The sequence below is a fragment of the Podarcis filfolensis genome (assembly GCF_964270895.1).
Source record: "Podarcis filfolensis genome assembly, chromosome: 15".
NCBI classification, from domain to species: Eukaryota; Metazoa; Chordata; class Lepidosauria; order Squamata; family Lacertidae; genus Podarcis; species Podarcis filfolensis.
In genome coordinates, this window is record NC_139618.1 from 12,775,699 (window position 1) to 12,795,048 (window position 19,350).

The 19,350-nt window shown below is 46.5% G+C and overlaps 1 protein-coding gene across 2 annotated transcripts in view; it reads right to left on the minus strand.

The window, feature by feature from the left end:
* Positions 1-1,073: 1,073 nt before the first annotated feature.
* The window catches only part of CAMKK1 (calcium/calmodulin dependent protein kinase kinase 1), an 83,224-nt gene continuing 64,947 nt past the window's right edge, over positions 1,074-19,350 (minus strand). For both annotated transcript variants that reach the window (XM_083587765.1, XM_083587766.1), the window contains exons 13-16: positions 15,569-15,656; positions 15,205-15,333; positions 12,716-12,819; positions 1,074-6,451 (exon numbers count right to left, since the gene is read on the minus strand). In XM_083587765.1, coding sequence (XP_083443891.1) covers positions 6,379-6,451; positions 12,716-12,819; positions 15,205-15,333; positions 15,569-15,656 — 394 coding nt within the window. In that variant the 3' untranslated portion in view covers positions 1,074-6,378. The remainder of the gene's footprint in view (positions 6,452-12,715; positions 12,820-15,204; positions 15,334-15,568; positions 15,657-19,350) is intronic.

Genomic DNA, 19,350 nt, shown 5'->3' on the forward strand with positions numbered 1-19,350 from the left:
CAGAGTGACCCTAGGAGCCTGTCCTCAGGGGACTGACTCCTTTCACTCTGGCTCCAATCAGTACAAAGCGTTGAAAGATTTCTTTTTTGTGGCCAAGAAGCGTCAACCCTTGGCTGGTTCTAGGATGCTGGAGACACACACCGTCCCTGCCGCAGAAATAGTAACGGGTCTTTTGACCTTCCGCAACCCTAAACCGCTACACCTCGGAGCAAAACAAAACAAATGTGGTTGGAGTCCGTCCAATGCATAAACAAAACTATTGAATATTTAGGCCAGCAGAGGGCACCAAGGGAATTCTGAAAGTGTTTTTAAATAATACCCTTTTTACAGGCCATGTTGCATAGAAGCAAGCTTCTGAGCGCCTCGTAACTTGGCACACCCTATTTCAAAGTGAGTGGGAGAAAAGGGTATTTCAGGCTGAGAGCCTATGGGGAGTGTGGTAAAAGCTGAACAGGTATGTCCCTCTGTTTCCAACCCTTTAAATTGCTTTTTAAAAAATAGCTTTGCTTCCCATTGCAAATAACAGGAGGGAAAGATTTAGGCCCAAGTCTCTCCTCGGTTTGGGGTATGTCAGGAGACCCGGAGATCTTTGGCTCTTTTTCATCCCAGTGGTTTTCCAGGCCCGCCCTGGCACATTTCTAAACCACCCCAGAGACTTCTCTTTGTAGCTACCAACATCAAAGCGGCAACCTTGGTAGGGCTAGGGATGTTTCCATGGCCACAGGGAGCAGACATCAGATCTGTAGCATCGGGAAGGGGATTCTGAAGTATTCTATGGTCCCTGGGATGCCCTCCATGAGACTGCAGCCTTAAATCTCTCACTACAACTGTCTTGATTTTCTACAAAAAAAGAGGCCGGAACACACAAGGCAAGTGTGATGATATAGAATTGGGAGTGGCGAGGGACCCCAAAGGTCATCCGGTCCAATGCAGGAATCTTCTCCAACACGGGGCTAGAACCTACGACCCTAAGAGTCTCAAGCTCTACAGGCTTAAAAGTGCGCCACTCCCTGACGAAATGCCCAAAGGAATCTAAGTGGGCTTCCATTTCAATCACTTCATCAGACAATTGGTTTATTCCAAGGACTTTTATTGGAATTTCCACCCCCTGCCTTTCCATTTTCCAGAGTACAGTACAAAAGCATGCAACCCACCATCCCGCCCCGCCCTAAATAGGCTCTCTCTATATTCATGGTACATATTTACAGTGCAGCAATGGTCTCGAATGCCATCGCTGTGTACGACTCATGCTTTCGGTTTTGGGGTTTGTGCATGTACACATAGACATGCACACACCTAGGGAGAAATACAGGTTGGTTTTCACAACAGACACATACACGTCGACAGACAACGGGCCGGTGGCTTGGGTACAAAGCAGGGAAAGTAAGAGATGTGGCAGCGTGGATTTAAGTGCTATTCTCTATATGTTCTCGACATCATATTTTGGGGTGTGGGCGTGTGTCTTTATTACAGAGTCTTAAATAAGGCACATGACAACATCAAGAATATAACTAGCTGAGAAGCGTACACCCTTTTGGAATAAGGGATGTGACCATAGCAGATTTTCTGTAACGGTGACAGCAGTGTGTGATGGCATGCAGATCCTAAAAAGCTGAAGTCGCTCCTGAGCCTCAGAGATGTGGACAAGTCGGGGGTTATTCTGTTCACTGCCAAAGGATAACTGCACACATGGCAGGAATGCCATTTGCAGACAGTGCTAGTTTACCCAACAGAAGCATAGAATGGTAGAGTTGGGGGGGTCAAGGGTCATCTAGGCCAAGCCCCTACAATGCAGAAATCACAGCAAGTGCTTAGGACACCAGTACAAAAAGAAAAAAGGGGAAAAAAGAATTAGGGAGGGGGGAGAATTTGAACCCGTATGAACCGACCCGGGCCCTGCACTTGTCATCAGAGTCGCTTTTCTATGTCCCCCATCCCATAGAATGGGGCCTTTTTTGTTGTGGCTCCCCGATCATGGAATGCTCTCCCCAAAGGGGCTCGCTTGGCACCATCACTACGTGCCTTTAGGTGCCAGGCAAAAACATTCCTCTTTAGCCGGGCCTATGGCTATTAAATAATCTATGGCTTGTGAAAGTGTGGGGGAGAGGACTGTTATCATGATGATATTTTATTATTAGGCTGTCTGTCAGTACGCATTTCATTATGATTTTATCACGGATGTTCTGCAATGTGTTTTTAATGTTTTACACCGCCCTGGGATCTTTTGATAAAGGGCGGCATATAAATTGAATTAACAATAATTTGACATTTTAAAAAAACAACAACATTGAAGCAGCCATCACTTTTCTAACTGGCAATTACTGCTCTGCAGAATGCTCTTTTACTCAACTGGAAATAAAAAAACCCTCAGGGAACAACATTTCATGAGAGGCTTGACTTATCTTACCTACCTTTGCAATTTGCAACATAGATGAGCTGCTTGAGACTTTTGCAATCAGAAAATCCAGAATGAGGCTATCTTAATTTAGGCAGGCATACATGTAGGCTCCGCGTCATTAAAAAATAACTTTAGTACAGTTTTTATTTTTAATTACAAGGGTGGTTTTTTTTTGAGGGGGTGGAGGGCACCGCAATGTTTTCAGTGCTTAGAGCCTCAAAAGGTCTTAAAAGGTAAAGGTAAAGGACCCCTGACAGTTAAGTCCGGTCACAGATGACTCAGGGGTTGCGGCATTCATCTTGCTTTACAGGCCGAGGGAGCCGACATTTGTCTGCAGTTTTCCAGGTCATGTGGCCAGCATGACTAAGCCGCTTCTGGCGCAACAGAACACTGAAACCAGAGCAGCGCACAGAAACGCCGTTTACCTTCCCGCCGGAGTGGTACCTATTTATCTACTTGCACTTTTTTTGGTGTGCTTTCAAACTGCTAGGCTGGCAGGAGCTCCCTGGCCCTATTTGCAGGAACATCCAAGCCCACTCCAATGCTTCAGCGACTGGGACAAATCTGCATTAATCTAGGGTCACTGGTAAGAGCAGAAGCTAGAAGCCAGCACCATCCTTGGTTCCAAGTCCAGGGTACAGGGAACCAGGCAGAGGGCCTTCTTGGTGGTGGCACCCTCCCTGTGGAATGCCCTCCCATCAGATGCCAAGGAGATAAGTAACTCTTTTAGAAGACATCTGAAGGCAACCTTGTATAGGGTAGTTTTTAAAAGCTTTGAGGTTTTCTTATGTTTTTAGATATGTTGGAAGCTGCCCAGAGTGGCTGGGGCAACCCAGTCAGAAGAGTGGGGTACCAATAAGGAAATTATTATTATTACTAAGTCTCATCCCAGCTGGGAACTCTAAGCCAAGCCGCCAAATGCCAGCTTTGGAACCAAACTGTAACACGGGCAATCAAACAAGCCCATCATACAGGACTATTGTATACATGGAGTGCTGACACTGTATCCATGCTCAATATGATCTAATATCCTGTTGAGTTTCAAGCCCGCCAGCCATGCAAGAGGAATTATATTGCCTATTGGCCCACTTACGGTTATAAAGCACACTTTACAGACATCAAATTAATAACTACTTGAACAGGATTAGCAGTAATTCGCGAGGTAGCAATGGATGGTTTGGTGAGGAAATATCAGGAATGGATGACTGACTGACTGCTGCAAGTCTGGAAAACGACAGGATTTGCTGAAGCCAATTTGGGGACGGTGAAGAACGGCTGGCTATAATTCCCAGAGAGATGGAATACAGCTCTGAATGTTGGGAATGATAAATTTGAACGCCAGTCTTACAGAAAGAAAAGGGTGGTCATTCCACAATTCCCTACAAATGTGAAATATGGGGGCAGAAAAGATGGGACTAGAACGAAACAGGCAGAAACAGATTTCAACAGAAAGTTCCTGAGGGTTGGAAAATCCTTGAGCATTTCGGTCCCAATTTCTCCCAACATACACATCTTGCAATTTTTCTCAGTGCATTTTTGCATGTGGTTCTCTCTAATATATGCATTCCTAGGCACACTTCGCACCTAGCCATGTGCATTTTTGACCACATGAGTTAGCGGGAGAACTGCCTTGCAAAATTCAGAGATGTGTGAATTTTGAGAGACGCCTGAGTTTTTGGTTTGCATATTGCTTTGTAGAATGAAATTTTGATACATTTGGCTTGGAATTGGTTGGCGTGGGCGGAAGGGGATGGAAAGGGGTGGAGGTTTGGTGGGTTTGACCAGAAGAGCAAGGAGGGGTGACAGCTTCTTTTACTTAGAACATTTATAAACCATTCGTTGTTGTTTTAAAAAAGCTCCAAAGTCCAGTTATATATAAGACATATTGCTACAGTGTAGATTAAGTAGGTTCTCCTGTCATGTGCAGACTGAATTGAATTGAACTGAATTGAATGTCTCCTCTCTCACTAGTTGAAGCACAGATGAACTTCCAATCTTCTGTTAGTAAAGCCACTGGTTTTCCTTTTGCTGATTTTTGTGCACAAACTCGGCCCTCCAGATGTTTTGGGACTACAATTCCCATGATCCCTGACCTCTGGTCCCGTTAGCTAGGGTCATGGGAGTTGTAGTCCCAAAACATCTGGACGGCCGAGTTTGCCTATGCCTGCTGTAGGATATAGACAAGCCACTGTTCTGATCATCAGACAGGCACAGAACTTCATTCCTCATTATGCATGTGCTTGCAGGAACTTCAGACGGAATCCAGGAGAGTTTGCCATGGTCTTTTCATCCTAGCAATGGAGGTCGCATGCTTTACTTTGTGCTGATTGTGCATCCAAGATTGATTGGCAGTCTTCAGGCCACCAACTACTCTCCCTCCCTGATCTGCATGATCAACATTTCTTGATGCTAGCCAACCCCAGGCTTTGTAGATTGCACAGGGGGCTGATTCCAACCAATCCCACGGCAGGGAATCTACAGAATCAATTCCAGACTCTTCTGAAAGTCCATGAGATGATAAGCGCTTAGAAGCTCTACTACCAAAACCCAAGGGCTATGGATGAAGGTAAGTTGCCATCTTCCAATTTTCTGACTTTGATCCAGCTGCTTCCTACAGAACCAGCTGAAGCATGATGGATGTGGGGACTGGTGGGAGGTGTTTCTGATGCATTCTTTAAACAAAAAGGCACCTGTTTAAAGCACAGGGTTCACTGAGATATGCTCTTTTGCACAGGGAGGTCAAAAGCTCACAGGAAGGTGTTTTACACAGGAAAGTTTAAAATGCAAAGCAGAAGTTTTTTTGCACAAGAGGGGCAACGGTTCAGCCTGGCAATTAGGGAAAAACAGAAACTTAACCAGGACTCTGTTCCCCTTCTGACTGCCTAAAAGGTTGCAAGGGCAAGTTTTGTACATAAGTAAAGTTGATAAAGAAAATAGGCTTAAAAAAGAGATCAGAGCTGAGGAAATTATGAGAAAAAAGCCGAAACACAAACTGAAATAAGAACTCTATTGAAAAAAAGAGCAGAAACCTGAAGCACAGGCCCTGGATGAAAACCTGCAATGGATCCTGTCTTGAGAAGTTGAACTGAGAAGACTAGAAACCACTGTACTGATGAGTATTTGCTGGGCTAGGGATAGTCTAGAATAGGTCTAACTGGATGCGGTTTATCTCTATTTATATTTGCTTTTGTGGGTATGTACTCAAAGCGTAACACTAGTTTGTTTATTTTTAAAGCATTTTCTCAAAAACTGCGTGAATCGAAACTTGTAAGTGAAGGCATAGTTTGGTTTGGAGAAAAACTGGTCTGAAGCTTTGTGATTCACCTGGTGTCAAGGTCTACTTTATATTGGGAGTAGGTTGGGCCAATTAAATTCCGAAAGGTAACAAGGCTGCTTAATGGAGGCAGCTTAGAACACACCTGTTCCATTGTAGCAGGTTGCGTAACAGACAACATTGGGCTTGAGCAGGCAACCTGACTGAGAAATTCCGAAACAAAAAATAAATGCCGGGAGCCGGGATGTACATGGGTGGTTCTGAACCAAGCATTCTCTAGCAAAGAACATTTGGTGCACATTCATCAGTCGAATTGCCATACGTCGCTGACTACATATATCACAACATGAAGCACAACTGGAAGATATGAGGCACATGGTCCAGTATACAACACCAAAATGTCTTACGACGTAAACAGATGTGGACAGCCGGAGAGCCAGCTCTTCCATGGGCCATTACTCGTCCCAGCAGCTGGGACTCCCACCATTTTATCCCTTCGATATGATAGAATCATAGGATTGTAGAGTTGGAAGGGACCCAAAGGGACTTCGAGTCCAACCGCCTGCAAAGCAGGAATCTCTCTCTTTCTTTTTGCAAGTCACAAACTTTGGTTGATGAAAACAGCATGGCGTGCAGGACAACATCACTGGATACGATGGTCACGGTAGCAGCAGTTAAGTGATCGGTGTGCGACATACTCGGGGCTTCAGGATGTGGCCTCGTCTTCAGATACGTCAGGCAGGTCGGGGTCCTTCAACCCTTCTCGGCTCCCTTGCTTTCTGCGCACATTCAAAAGATACACATTATAAAACCCCACCCATTACAAAAGAAAGCAAGCTGTGTGGTAGTCCCTATTGGAGAGGACCGTAGCTCATTCACAGAGCATCTGTTTTGCAGAGAAAAATGGTCCCAGATTGAGTTTCCATCTTCAGGTAGGGCTAGAAGAAAATCTCCTGCTGAAAGCCCTGGAAAGCCACTGCCAGTCAGTACAAACACTACTAAGTTAGATGGACCAATGGTCCACTCACTCACTCACCTACTTCTCCACTTTGGGAAGGTGTTTTATCGCTGGTAATATATAAGCTGGAAGCACAGGTGGTGAGTACAGTTAGATAATTTTAGATTCTGGACTTCACGGTCTTATGTACTGCTAGGCTGAAATCTGCTCTCCAGTTTCTCAAATATTTTATTCCTCTGCAAAAGACACTGCCATTTTTCTAACCTCGACATTATGCATTTTGCTTTCTAGGAAAGATTTGTCCAGCTCCTTGCAGCCTCCCTGGGTGCCTGCACTTCCTGATGTGAAAAAAAATCCCCATGCTGGGTGTGGGTGGGTGTGGCCTCATCATGTTTTCCCCATGGCTGTGATGGCAATGTGGGCATGCAGGAAAGCTGTACCGTACAGACCACTGGTGAGTTAGTTTGTAGAATGGAAGGAAGAACGGTCTAAGAGACCCCCCGGCCTGGTTCAAAAGGGAGGCAAGCAGAACAAAAATGCTTGTTAGAATTTCATGAACATTTTATTTTCCTTCTGATAACTGCCAAGTGCCGTTTATTTTCTTGTTAATTGAGGGGGAATGGTGGGCAGGGTGGTGGGGATGCAGAATAGGCTTTTGGCATGGCACTCATCTTACATACCCCAAACTCTTTAGCAAAGCATTACTTTATTTTCTTTGAAATGTGGTAAGCCACTCCCACTTCACTGGGAAGGGGTGTGAGTTCCCTGTTCATTTTCCTGAATGTGAGTCTCTGGAAATCTGCCCCAGAGTCTTTCCCTTATGCTGTCATTAGGCTCAGGCCACAAGACTTTAGTCTCCAAGCTGTTTTGCCAAGCTCTCCACCTCCACCTTCTCCCCAGAGCCACATAAGGCGATCTTTTTTAAAAAAAATGAAAAAAGCCATTTCCTGAAAGGGATCGGTTCTCTCTCCCCAATGACAGTGTTTCCCAGGTGATACAGTACAGCTAATTGCCTGAATTAATGAGAAATGCTGCCTAGGAGAGCCAAACGGTGCTCCAATTAACTGGTAATGACCGAGCTCAGGATGACACAGGTTCCGGTAACTTCTAGCAGCTTCCGATTTGCAGAGCAATCCAGAAAGGCAACAAATCCTCTCTCCTGTATAGCAGCAGCTCATTTCTTTTTGCATGGGGAGTCTCTCAGCCACAATGGCTATGATCTGCCTCCATAGTTAGAGGCACTAATGCTCTGAATTCCAGTTGCTGGAAACCGGAGGAAGGGGAGAGGGCACTTGCGCTTGGTTCCTGCTTGCCTGGGTGGCCACTGTGAGGGCAGGATGCTGCCACTGGCCTGATTCAGCAGGCTTTCCTTATGTTTTTAGATCAGGCTTCCTCAACCTCTGCCCGCAGGATGTTTTGAGACTACAGTTCCCATCTTCCCTGACCACTGGTCCTGCTAGCTAGGGATCAGAGGAGTTGTAGGCCAAAAACATTGGGAGGGCCGAGGCTGAGGAAGCCTGTTTTAGATGATGCGAGTAAGCCCGACTCCTGGTAGAATTTTGAAAAGTTCATGGATCCAACGATGACAGAATCCGTTCTTCGACCACTCAACCTCTGAGGAAACCAAATTTTAGGCTGGTGAAGGAGATTCTTGGAAGACTTGTGTTCATGGTGGAGGCTCTTTAAGTCTCTTCCCTCCAGAGTCGCTGAGGGGAAATTGAGGCATGCCAGGATGAAGGCTCTGCAATGTTTGGAGTGCTCTGCCATTTACCGTATTTTTTGCTCTATAAGACGCACCAGACCACAAGACGCACCTAGTTTTTTGGAGGAGGAAAACAAGAAAAAAAAAATTCTGAATCTCAGAAGCCAGAACAGCAAGAGAGATCGCTGTGCAGTGAAAGCAGCAATCCCTCTTGCTGTTCTGGCTTGTGTGATAGCTGCGCAGCCTGCATTTGCTCCATAAGACGCACACACATTTCCCCTTACTTTTTAGGAGGGAAAAGGTGAGTCTTATAGAGCAAAAAATACGGTAATTTGAATTTCCTTAGCATTGGAGTGGGGCGGCATGGGGTTCTGAGCTGGCCTCATTGATTCTGAGGTGGCTAAGGGTTTGTGTGTGTTTGTGACTTTCATTCCAGGAGATGTTCCTTCAGAACTTTCCCTGACTGCCTGCCCCTTCTGGTCCTAAAAAGGCGCCAAAGAGGGATGAGTTAATCGCATGATGCCTTCCCTTGTGTTTTGATCGAAGCGTGGGCACCCGGGGAGGCTGATGAGAGCAGACCACCGTTAGCTTGTAGAATGGAAGATAAGAACCCTTCCCAAACACCTCAAAAGCAGTGGAAGCAGGATCAAAACCCTGCACCCCACCCACGAGAACATCATCAAAATTTCCTCTCCCCTCCTCTCTTCTTATTCTCATTAAATTGAAGGGTTGTTGAAGAAAAATGCGGGAGAAGTTTTTCTTCAGCACTACACAGGAAGCTTGTATGTCATTGGTCCATCTAGCTCATTACTGCCTGCACTGACTGGCAGTGTCTCTCCCAGCCCTACCTAGAGATGTCATTGGGGATTGAACCCGGGACCTTTTGTGTAAGAAGCAGATGCCCCACCCACTGAGCTACGGCCCTCCACCTCTCCTGAGGCATCAGTCTGCAAATATAGTTCTCTCTGCTTGGAAAACTCCAGCTTAGTGTTCCATTTGCCTCCATTTCCGGGACTTGTTTTGGTCCACAGCTCTCTTGTTAACCTTGAGTTGCCCACAACGCAGAGGCTGCATCAATAGAAGTTTTTAAAAATAAAGGAAGGGGGGGAAAACATAGAAAGAGAAAATATGGAAGAAGGGGGAAGAGGGAGGAGGAGAAAGGGGGCAAGCTGTATTCATGACTGAACGTTGAGCGTGACACAGTGGAACATACCCACTCTTTTAGGAACAGTGAAAGAGATTCTCTCTAATAACACACACAAGAACCACCAAATTACGAGACGGAAGAAAAGGTCACAGCGCAAGACACCGAGTTACCTTAAAGCTGGGTGCAAATAGACAGATGGGCTTAAGCGGAAACCATGCCTGGAGACAAACCACGAAGACAAAGGAAACAGGGGGGAAACCCAGCAATGAGATTGCATGAATTGAGACAGAAAGTAAATATATATATATGCAGAAATAATATTTTTTAAAAATCAACGGGGATGGGTGGGGTGAGAGTGAGGAAAAAGGCAAGGAGAGGATATCTTTATGGAGGATTTGGAAGTTGTTCAAAGGAAGCATATGGAGGGATGGAAGACAAGGACTTTTGTCACACAGCCCATGATGATTTGATGGAGTTTTCTGGTGCTCGGAGCCCCTGGCTGAGAACAGCCTTTCCCCCCAACACATTCTGGACTCCAATTCCCATCAGTCCCAGCCAACAGGGTCCACGGAGAGGAAGGATGGGAGTTGCAACCCAACACCTGGAAGGTTAGCCATGGACAGAGAGCCTGCCACCCTCCAGGTTTTGCTGGATGACCACTACAGCGCCACCATCTGGAAGGCCAGAGGTTCTGCACCCTGCAGTGCACACGGACTCAGAAAGTCTTATCCCTGGGTTCCAGGACCTAAATTACTTTGAGCTCAATGGGTGAATCCTACACCTGGAAGCAAGCTACTGAATACCATGGAGCTTTCTCTTGAGTAAACCTGCAAAGGATTGTGATGACAGTCAATTTAGGCAAAACCAGCAAAATGCATTTAAAGCACTCTGTGTACACAGTGTGAATATCCCGGTAGGCCTGTAAAGGCCCTTTTGGTAGTTAGGATAACCCCGGGACTAATTGGTGTGAGCTGTCAAATGAGATCATACATGCTCATCTGCTTTGCTTTGAAGCCTTACTTTTGGTTCAGTTAGTTGGGAGAGGGGAAGCTTCTCACACTGTCTGGGCTGTCGACTACCCCTTTTTTCCGAGAGATGGGTGGGAGTAGGGAACAGGCCTCTAAGCCAAGGGTGGTTAACTGAGCTACTGTTGCCAGCTTACGTAGCTCGCTTTTCGTGTGAGTAGCCCATGTACAATTAGCCCCTCACTGACAAAGCCGCTTCAACATCCATCTTGAGGTGTGGCGGCAAGGAATTCGGCACTGCACTGTTGCATGTAAGTCTCCTGGTATGTCTCTATAATGAAGTGCTAGAACTTTCTTTGGAATCCCTGAAACTGGGTTCTTTGGGGCATCAATCAATCCTTCGCCCTGGTCAGCTTTTGGACCCGTAGGACAGGAAACTATGATACCACTTTAAACAGCCATGGTTTCCCCCAAAGAATGCTGGGAGCTGAAGGAGACCCCCTATTCCTCTCACAGAGCTACAATTCCCAGAATTCCCTGGGGAAAGGGCTGGATGGTGAAACCACTCTGGGAATCATAGCTCTGAGAGGGGAATGGGAGTCTCCGAACAACTCTCAGCCGCCCTCAACAAACTACAGCTCCCAGAATTCTTTTTGGGGGGTGTTTAGCAGCCATGGTTGTCTGAAGTGTTTTCATCAGGCTTCAAGTGTATGTTGTGAACACGTATTTGTAGTTTTTAGTAATTGCAGTATTGTAGTATTTTCTACATAGTATAAGGTGTGCTACAAAACTGTACCAGTTTCTATTTTAACCACCTGGCTCACATAATTAATTACTATTTTCCTTTCACTTCTGCACATCCTGTGGAGAAAACCATACAGGGGGAAAGATTACCATCAACCACTGATAATTGGTTCGGTTTTATCGTTTCAGCATTCCCTGTGCAAATGCGTTATTCCTTCTCTGCCCACAGACAAAACCTTAATGTCAAGAATACGCAAATCAGAACAGAAAGCTTCTGTCCCCCACCTTCATCTCAACCCCCCCATAAAGAGAAAGCTTGCAATTTGTTTTGCTATTTCTGTCTCCTTGAAAAAGAGAAAATCTATTTCAGTTTGCTGCAATTTGGAACTGGGTGTTGAAAAGTGAACCCGGCTGTCCGAAGTTGCCATGCAAAGTAATTAAACATTAATCCTGATGGTCACAGAATCAATATATAATTGGGGGGGGGGGGTTGCGAGGGCAAGGAACACACTAATTACTATTTCTCTAAAAGTAAATTAAGGACCGACTGTGCAATTTGAAAGCTTTTTTAATTGCCTTGACTTCGGCCCTTAATTCACTTTTAGAGAAATATGAACACTGGAAACATTATGCAGAATTACAAGCTGGGGATTTAAAAATGATTTCAAATGCAACTTTTAGGGGGCTGCTTTTCTGTTTGCTAAAAATGAGACTTTCGCCTTTCCCAATTGGTTTTGAATATTCACGCAAGATGCAAATGAGCACCATGAACAGTGCAACTGTGTGAAGGCTCTTCCAGCTCCTCCTAAGCCCTCAGCCGATCTCCTACCTTCAAATAATTCTTTTGGTTTGTGGGGTCAGTCTGGATGATACCCAGAGACCCTTGCAGTTCTTGGGTCCCTGTGCCCAAGAATCTCAGAGAGGAGGTTTTGCTGAACAGGTCAGACAAGTTTAAGAGAAGGACCTTAGCTGGCCACTGAAGTGTCCTCATCAGCATCCCAAAAGAATAAACCAGGTTGCAAGAGCTGCAACTAAGCGATGTTGCCCTCCAGGCTAATGGGTGGGCCTTGTCTCCACCCTCCCCACCTAGCAGCTATGTAGAAGAACCATAGCCACAGCAATGTGGGTGAGCTGAACTGGAAGATGGAGACACAGAGACAGACTTGCTCTGTGCTGGATCCAAATCTGTGACTAATGGAGAAACAGGATCTGCTGGAGTATCAATGCTGTGAGCATGTCCATCTTGTCCTTTGGATGTATCTATGTGTAAATAAAACCATATATCCTAACGACACCACAGTCTCCGCTGACCTTCATTCCAAGGAAACTGAACCCTGAGAAAGGGCAGGCACACCCCTGGGGGTCTCTCACTGCTCAGAGATTGTGGTGGCGTGTAACGTGATTGCTCCTGAGCTTGTCACTTCCTCCCAGATCTCCACAGATCCAGGGTAAAGAACCCTTTTCCTGGCTTTGTGGTGTGGCTCCCCTACCCTGCCGTAGACAAACACTAGAAAAAGAGGTACATACATTAATAAGTCTCCAGGAGCCGACATGGATCTCTCTTCTCGCCTGGCCTGGGCCTCAAATGGGTTGCTGAAAGATCGTTTCCTCAGCATGGCTTTCACTAAAATCTTTAAGGAAGGGGGTAAGAAGAAGAAAAGAAATCAGGATTGCAAATGGATCACAGAGAAGAAGAACACGTGCCACTCATCTATTTCTAGAAAGCCTTTCCAAACTTTCAGTCTCAAGATTGTGATTGCAGACTTTTTTTAAAAAATGTGATTGTATGTTTTTTGTTTTGCAACTGCAGCCTGTTCAGAAAGTTCTTCTCGCTCTCCAGTAACATTAGAGCTGATGGACATCCAATAAAGCTAAATGTCCAAAGATTCAGGACAGATTAAAAAATGCTTGATATTTGATATTTATTTCTGTATACTATCTTTTCTTTCATTGTTTCAAGCTTTAATAAAAATAGCTTATTAAAAAAAAAGATTCAGGGCAGATAGAAGAAAGCATTCTTCACACAGCAAGCTGTTAAACTATGGAACTCTCTCCCACTGGAGGCAGTGGTGGTCACCAATTTGGATGGTTTTACAAGAGGACTGGGCAAATGGCTGTGCTCTCCCCTGCACACTAGGAGGCAGTATTTCTCCTGAATACCACTTGATGGAAATCACGAAGAATGCTGATGCGCTTGAGTCCTGCATGTGGATTTTCTACAGGCATTGGTTTGGCCACTGTGAGAACAAGATGCTGGACCCCAGCAGAGCTACAGTGGTGCCCCACAAAACGAATGCCTCGCAAGACGAAAAACCCGCTAGACGAAAGGGTTTTCCGTTTTTCGATGCGCTTCGCAAGACGAATTTCCCTAAGGGCTTGCTTCGCAAGACGAAAACGTCTTACGAGTCTTGCGATTTTTTTTGCTTCCCCCCCCTTTTTCTAAGCCGCTAAGCCGCTAATAGCCTTTTAGCCACTAAGCCGCTAAGCCTTTAATAGCCGCTAAGCCGCTAATAGCGCTAATAGCGCTAATAGCGCTAATCCGCTAATAGGGTTGCTTCGCAAGACGAAAAAACCGCTAGACGAAGAGACACACGGAACGGATTATTTTCGTCTTGCGAGGCACCACTGTATTCTTTTGTTCTTAAAGGGACAGAGTGCTCCAAGCACTTCAAATCACAAGGAAGGATTTCACAGTGGAAACAAGAACGTGCTTGGTAAAGGTAAAGGAACCCTTGACCATTAGGTCCAGTCGTGACCGACGCTGGGGTTGCGGCGCTCATCTCACTTTATTGGCCGAGGGAGCCGGCGTACAGGTCATGTGGCCAGCATGACTAAGCCGCTTCTGACGAACCAGAGCAGCACATGGAAACGCCGTTTACCTTCCTGCCGGAATGGTACCTATTTATCTACTTGCCCTTTGATGTGCTTTCGAACTGCTAGGTTGGCAGGAGCAGGGACCGAGCAATGGGAGCTCACCCCATTGCGGGGATCCGAACCGCCGACCTTCTGATCGGCAAGTCCTAGGCTCTGTGGTTTAACCCACAGCGCCACCCGCGTCCCAGTGTCCTTGGAGTCCCAGATAAATGCCAGAGCCAGCTGAGCCATAAAGGGGTGCCAAGCATCCAGGAGCATCTCCTTGCACTAACAGTTGCTTTGTTCCCAAAACTGCCTGGAGAAAGAGCGAGTGAGCAGCTGCCACACTTTTGGAGTAGGTGCACAGAGAGTTTTACTGCACCAGGGATGCCCCCTACATAGCAGCAGTGTTAGATACTCAGATACATACTCTAGGCGCCAAATAGCTCCTTAAACCAGGGTTGCAGTTGCCAAAACAGAATGCCTAGTTGCCATTTTGGGGTCAGACGGCTCGAAATTTGTATTTTTTTGACATGCTGGTTCCTGAAACTCATTCTGATTGTGCAGATAAAATATAACAGGTAGAGTTCTACCGGATGTGTTGTTAGTGTGTGAAAACAGGCAAGATCCAAGGATCCCCAGGCATGCAGTTCCAGATGGTGGAGACATCAAACGCCATCTTGATGCCTGGGAATCTTCACTTGGCTGCAAGTGGCCGATAGCCAGGTGCAAAATGAGCGTGGTGAATTTCAAATGCTGCATACCAGATTATGACGGTGGCTTCCAATATAAGCATTCTTATTATGTCAGGCTCGCCTGATAAGTTGCTTGTAATATACAGGTTGAGCAGGTATTTTAGGGCAGAAAAGAAGCAAGCGGAAAAACACAGACAAGGCTACTGTCAGTGCAGTAGCTCCTGACCTTCTGAACCAGCTCCCCAGTCAAATCCTAAAGCATTCATCTCCTTCTGCTGGGGAAAACAGGATCAAACCTCCTTCCACTCAGCAGCTTAATGTGGTGTGTTGCAACACAACTTTGGACAAAGAGCACCCACACCGGCCATTAGCCAAGCACCCAGTTCTGTACCATCAACCACACAATGCAGAGGGATGGTGGCTTTTAAGCCCTGCACAACACAGTGTCGCGGCGGCAGCGGTACGCACCACAGCAGGCAAACTCGGGATTGTTTTGACGGAGTTCTTCACTTCCTCCTCGGTGACCTCCACAATTGTGCAATGCTCCTCCTCAAGAGGCAGAGGATCCTCTCCGAACTTCGTCACCCAAGGGTGCAGCTGCATGGGAGACACAAGCGAAGGCTATCACGGCCAGGGCCAGCCCTAGCACGAGGCAGAGTGAGGTGGCTGCAAGCCAGGAAGGTTCCAGGTTCAAACCCTGGCATCTACAGGAACGGCTGGGAAAAACCCTGTCTGAAACCCTGGAAAGCCACTGCCGGTCAGTGAGCTGGAAAGACAATTATACATATAAGGCAGCTTCCTTTGTTCCTATTAAAGTTCATGTCCCACTTACCTTAATTTCGGGGACTGTTATCCTCGTTTCAGGGTTCTTTTCCAGCATCTTCAGGATCAGGTCTTTTAACTCCTCGCTGATCCAAGGCCTGGCAGAAAGAAAAACAAAGTGTTTTGTTGTGGGGACAGAAGCTACAGGCTGCCAATCCTCTGTGTTCAGACACCAAACTACTTTGTAGGTGTTTTTTAAAAAAACAACAGCCCCAAACTGGAAAAACTGGGATGGACATACCCAGTACAAGCAACAAACTCTCTTTGAAACATGCTGACATGGGGGAGATGGAGACCTAGGCCGCATTTTGAATCATAGCGGCTCACCAGTGTAGAGTTGGAGAGGGACACCAAGGGTCATCTAGTCCAACCCCCTGCAGTGCAGGAACCACAGCTAAAAGGAGCTCTGACAAGTGGCCATCCAACCACTGTTTAAAAACCTCCGGGGAAGGAGAGTCCACCAGCACCCGACGAAGCTTGTTCCTTTGTTGCACAGCTCATGCCGTAAGAAAGTTTTCCTCCATGTTTAATTGGAATCTCCTTTCTTGACATTTAAAGAAACTGGTTCAGGTCCTCCCCTCTGGAGCAGCAGAAAACAAGCTTGCTCCATCTTCCATGTAACAGCCCTTCAGATACCTGAAGACAGCTATCATATCACCTCTCAGTCTCCAGGCTAAACACACCCAACTCCCTCAAGCATTCTTCATAAGCTTCAGTCATCTTGGTTCCCGCTCCTCTGCACACATTGCAGCTTGTCATATCCTTCTTAAACTGCAGTGCCCAGAACTGGACACAGGACTCCAGATGTGATCAGACCAAGGCAGAATAGAGCGGTACTATAACTTCCCTTGGGGAGGAAATGGAGGCAGTGAGAGATTTTACTTTCTTGCGCTCCATGATCACTGCAGATGGTGACAGCAGTCACGAAATTAAAAGATACCTGCAATGACAAACCTAGAAAAGCAATGACAAACCTAGACAGCATCTTAAAAAGCAGAGACATCACCTTGCCAATAAAGGTCCGTACAGTTAAAGCTATGGTTTTCCCTGTAGTGACGTATGGAAGTGAGAGCTGGACCATAAAGAAGGCTGATCGCCGAAGAATTGATGCTTTTGAATTATGGTGCTGGAGGAGACTCTTGAGAGTCCCATGGACTGCAAGAAGATCAGACCTATCCATTCTGAAGGAAATCAGCCCTGAGTGCTCACTGGAAGGACAGATCCTGAGGCTGAGGCTCCAATACGTTGGCCACCTTATGAGAAGAGAAGAGTCCCTGGAAAAGACCTTGATGTTGGGAAAGATGGAGGGCCCAAGGAGAAGGGGATGACAGAGGACGAGATAGTTGGACAGTGTTTTCAAAGCTACCAGCATGAGTTTGACCAAACTGCGGGAGGCAGTGGAAGACAGGAGTGCCTGGCGTGCTCTGGTCCATGGGGTCACGAAGAGTTGGACACGACTAAACAACAAAATAACTTCCCTTGATCCAGATCAACACCAGACTTCTGTTGATGCAGCCCAGAATTGCATTAGCTTTTTCTTTTTCTTTTGCTGCCGCATCACACTGTTAACTCATTTTATGCTTGTGGTCTACTAAGACTCCTTAGATCCTTCTCACATATACTACTGGCAATCCAGGTGTTCCCCATCCTATATTTGTGCAGCTGCTTATTCCTGCCAAAGCGCAGAACCTGACGTTTGTCCCTACTGAAATTCCTTTTGCTTGTTTTGGCCCCAGTTCTCCAATCTGTCGAGGTCATCTTGAACCCCGAATCAAAATTTAACTACCTTACAAATCATGCTTTAGGAATGAGAACATTAGACCAAGCAGATCGCACCAGCTCCATTGGAGCATAAAAACCTGTGAACTCCAAATGGGAAAACTAAGCAACGGCGCAGAACAAATGGTTTGTGACTGACTGGCTTCTGTCCACGCCTGAGTGAAGAAAATAGCAAGGTCTTTTTTAGTAAACAGAAGCTCCTTGGCCTCTGCTGCCAGGGCAGAATATGCTCGGCTTGCTAACAGTCTCATGAACTGACTGAGTCTCTGGGAGGTCTGTGGTGCAGCCAGGACTAATCTGATGATACTCTCCTTCCTTGCACTCTCTCTCGCCTCCAATCCCACTTCTCTTACGGGCTTTATCAAATTAACAGGCTTAGGTTTAAACACTGAGTCAACACACTGCCATTCCCCTGCCTCTCTCCACAAGCTAATGAGGAGAGAGGCCTTTCGAGATGGAAAGAACAGGTCACCGGGATGTCAAAATAAGCCAGGCAGCGAAGAGTTATTGCCTCAGGAGATGTGAGGAGGAAGAGGCCCAGCCAGCCCATTAAAAGCTAATCCCTTGCGGAGGTGGCAGATGTGAAGAGTCTCTTGCAGAGCTGACTAATAAACTCCAAATATATACCGTATTTTTCGCTCGATAACACGCACCTGACCATAACACGCACATCGTTTTTAGAGGAGGAAAACAAGGGAAAAAACATTCTGAATGAAACAGTGGATGTATCATTTTTGTGCTTCATGCTGTGGCCACAGACATGTGATCTGATGGTGAATTTGGGGTGACCCAATGCAAAAATCCTGAGAATCCCTGTGGATCCATGCTTTGTAACCACGTTTTTGCACCATTGCAGCCCCAGGCAACAGTGGGTGTGTGATTTTGGGGGGGGCAGGCTGTAGCCATGGACATGCTATGTGCTCTGATGGTGAATTTGGGGTGACCCAATGCAAAGATCCTGAGGATCCATGTTTTGTAACCACGTTTTTGCACCATTGCAGCCCCAGGCAACAGTGGGTGCGTGATTTGGGGGGGGCAGGCTGTAGCCATGGACATGCTATGTGATCTGATGGTGAATTTGGGGTGACCCAATGCAAAGATCCTGAGGATCCATGTGGATCCATGCTTTTTAACCACATTTTTGCACCATTGCAGCCCCAGGCAACAGTGCGTGTGTGATTTTTGGGGGGCAGGCTGTAGCCATGGACATGCTATGTGATCTGATGGTGAATTTGGGGTGACCCAATGCAAAGATCCTGAGGATCCATGTGGATCCATGCTTTTTAACCACATTTTAAGTGGGGAAGGAAGGAAAAATACAGAATGGACAAGGAGCACGAGAGGGGTGTGCAGAGAAGCAGCTGGCTAAGAATGCAGGAGAGGGGTATAACGGGAGGGAGGAAAGGAAGGCAAAAGTTTTCCCTCACCTACCCACCCAAGCCAGCCAGCTCTCTCTCTCTCTCTCTCTCTCCCTCCTGCATGTTTTCAGCAGCACCGGAGCACAGAGACGACACTCTGCTTGCCTGGAGGGGAGGGGCTTTCCCTGCTCTTTGTTCCGTTTGAGCAAACACAGCAAGGAAACAGAGGAGGGTGGGCAGTAAGACCCTGAGGCAGAATGCAGGAAAGCAGCCACTTCCTCTTTTCAGGTTTCCCTTCTCCGAGACGTGCGATTTGATTTTTGCCTGATTTTTTTTGCCATTTGGCTCCAGGGACCACACATTCGCTCAATAACACGCACAGACATTTCCCCTTCCTTTTTAGGAGAAAAAATCTGCGTGTTATAGAGGGAAAAATACGGTAGTTTGGAGGAGGAGGCAGGTGAAAGAGGATCATGTGAAATGGCGGAACTGGCAGGGAAACTTGGGATGGACAGGTTTCCCTAGTAAGAACCAAATACAGTGGTACCTCGGGTTACATACGCTTCAGGTTCCAGACTCCACTAACCCAGAAATATTACCTCGGGTTAAGAACTTTACCTCAGGATGAGAACAGAAATTGTGCGGCGGCAGCGGG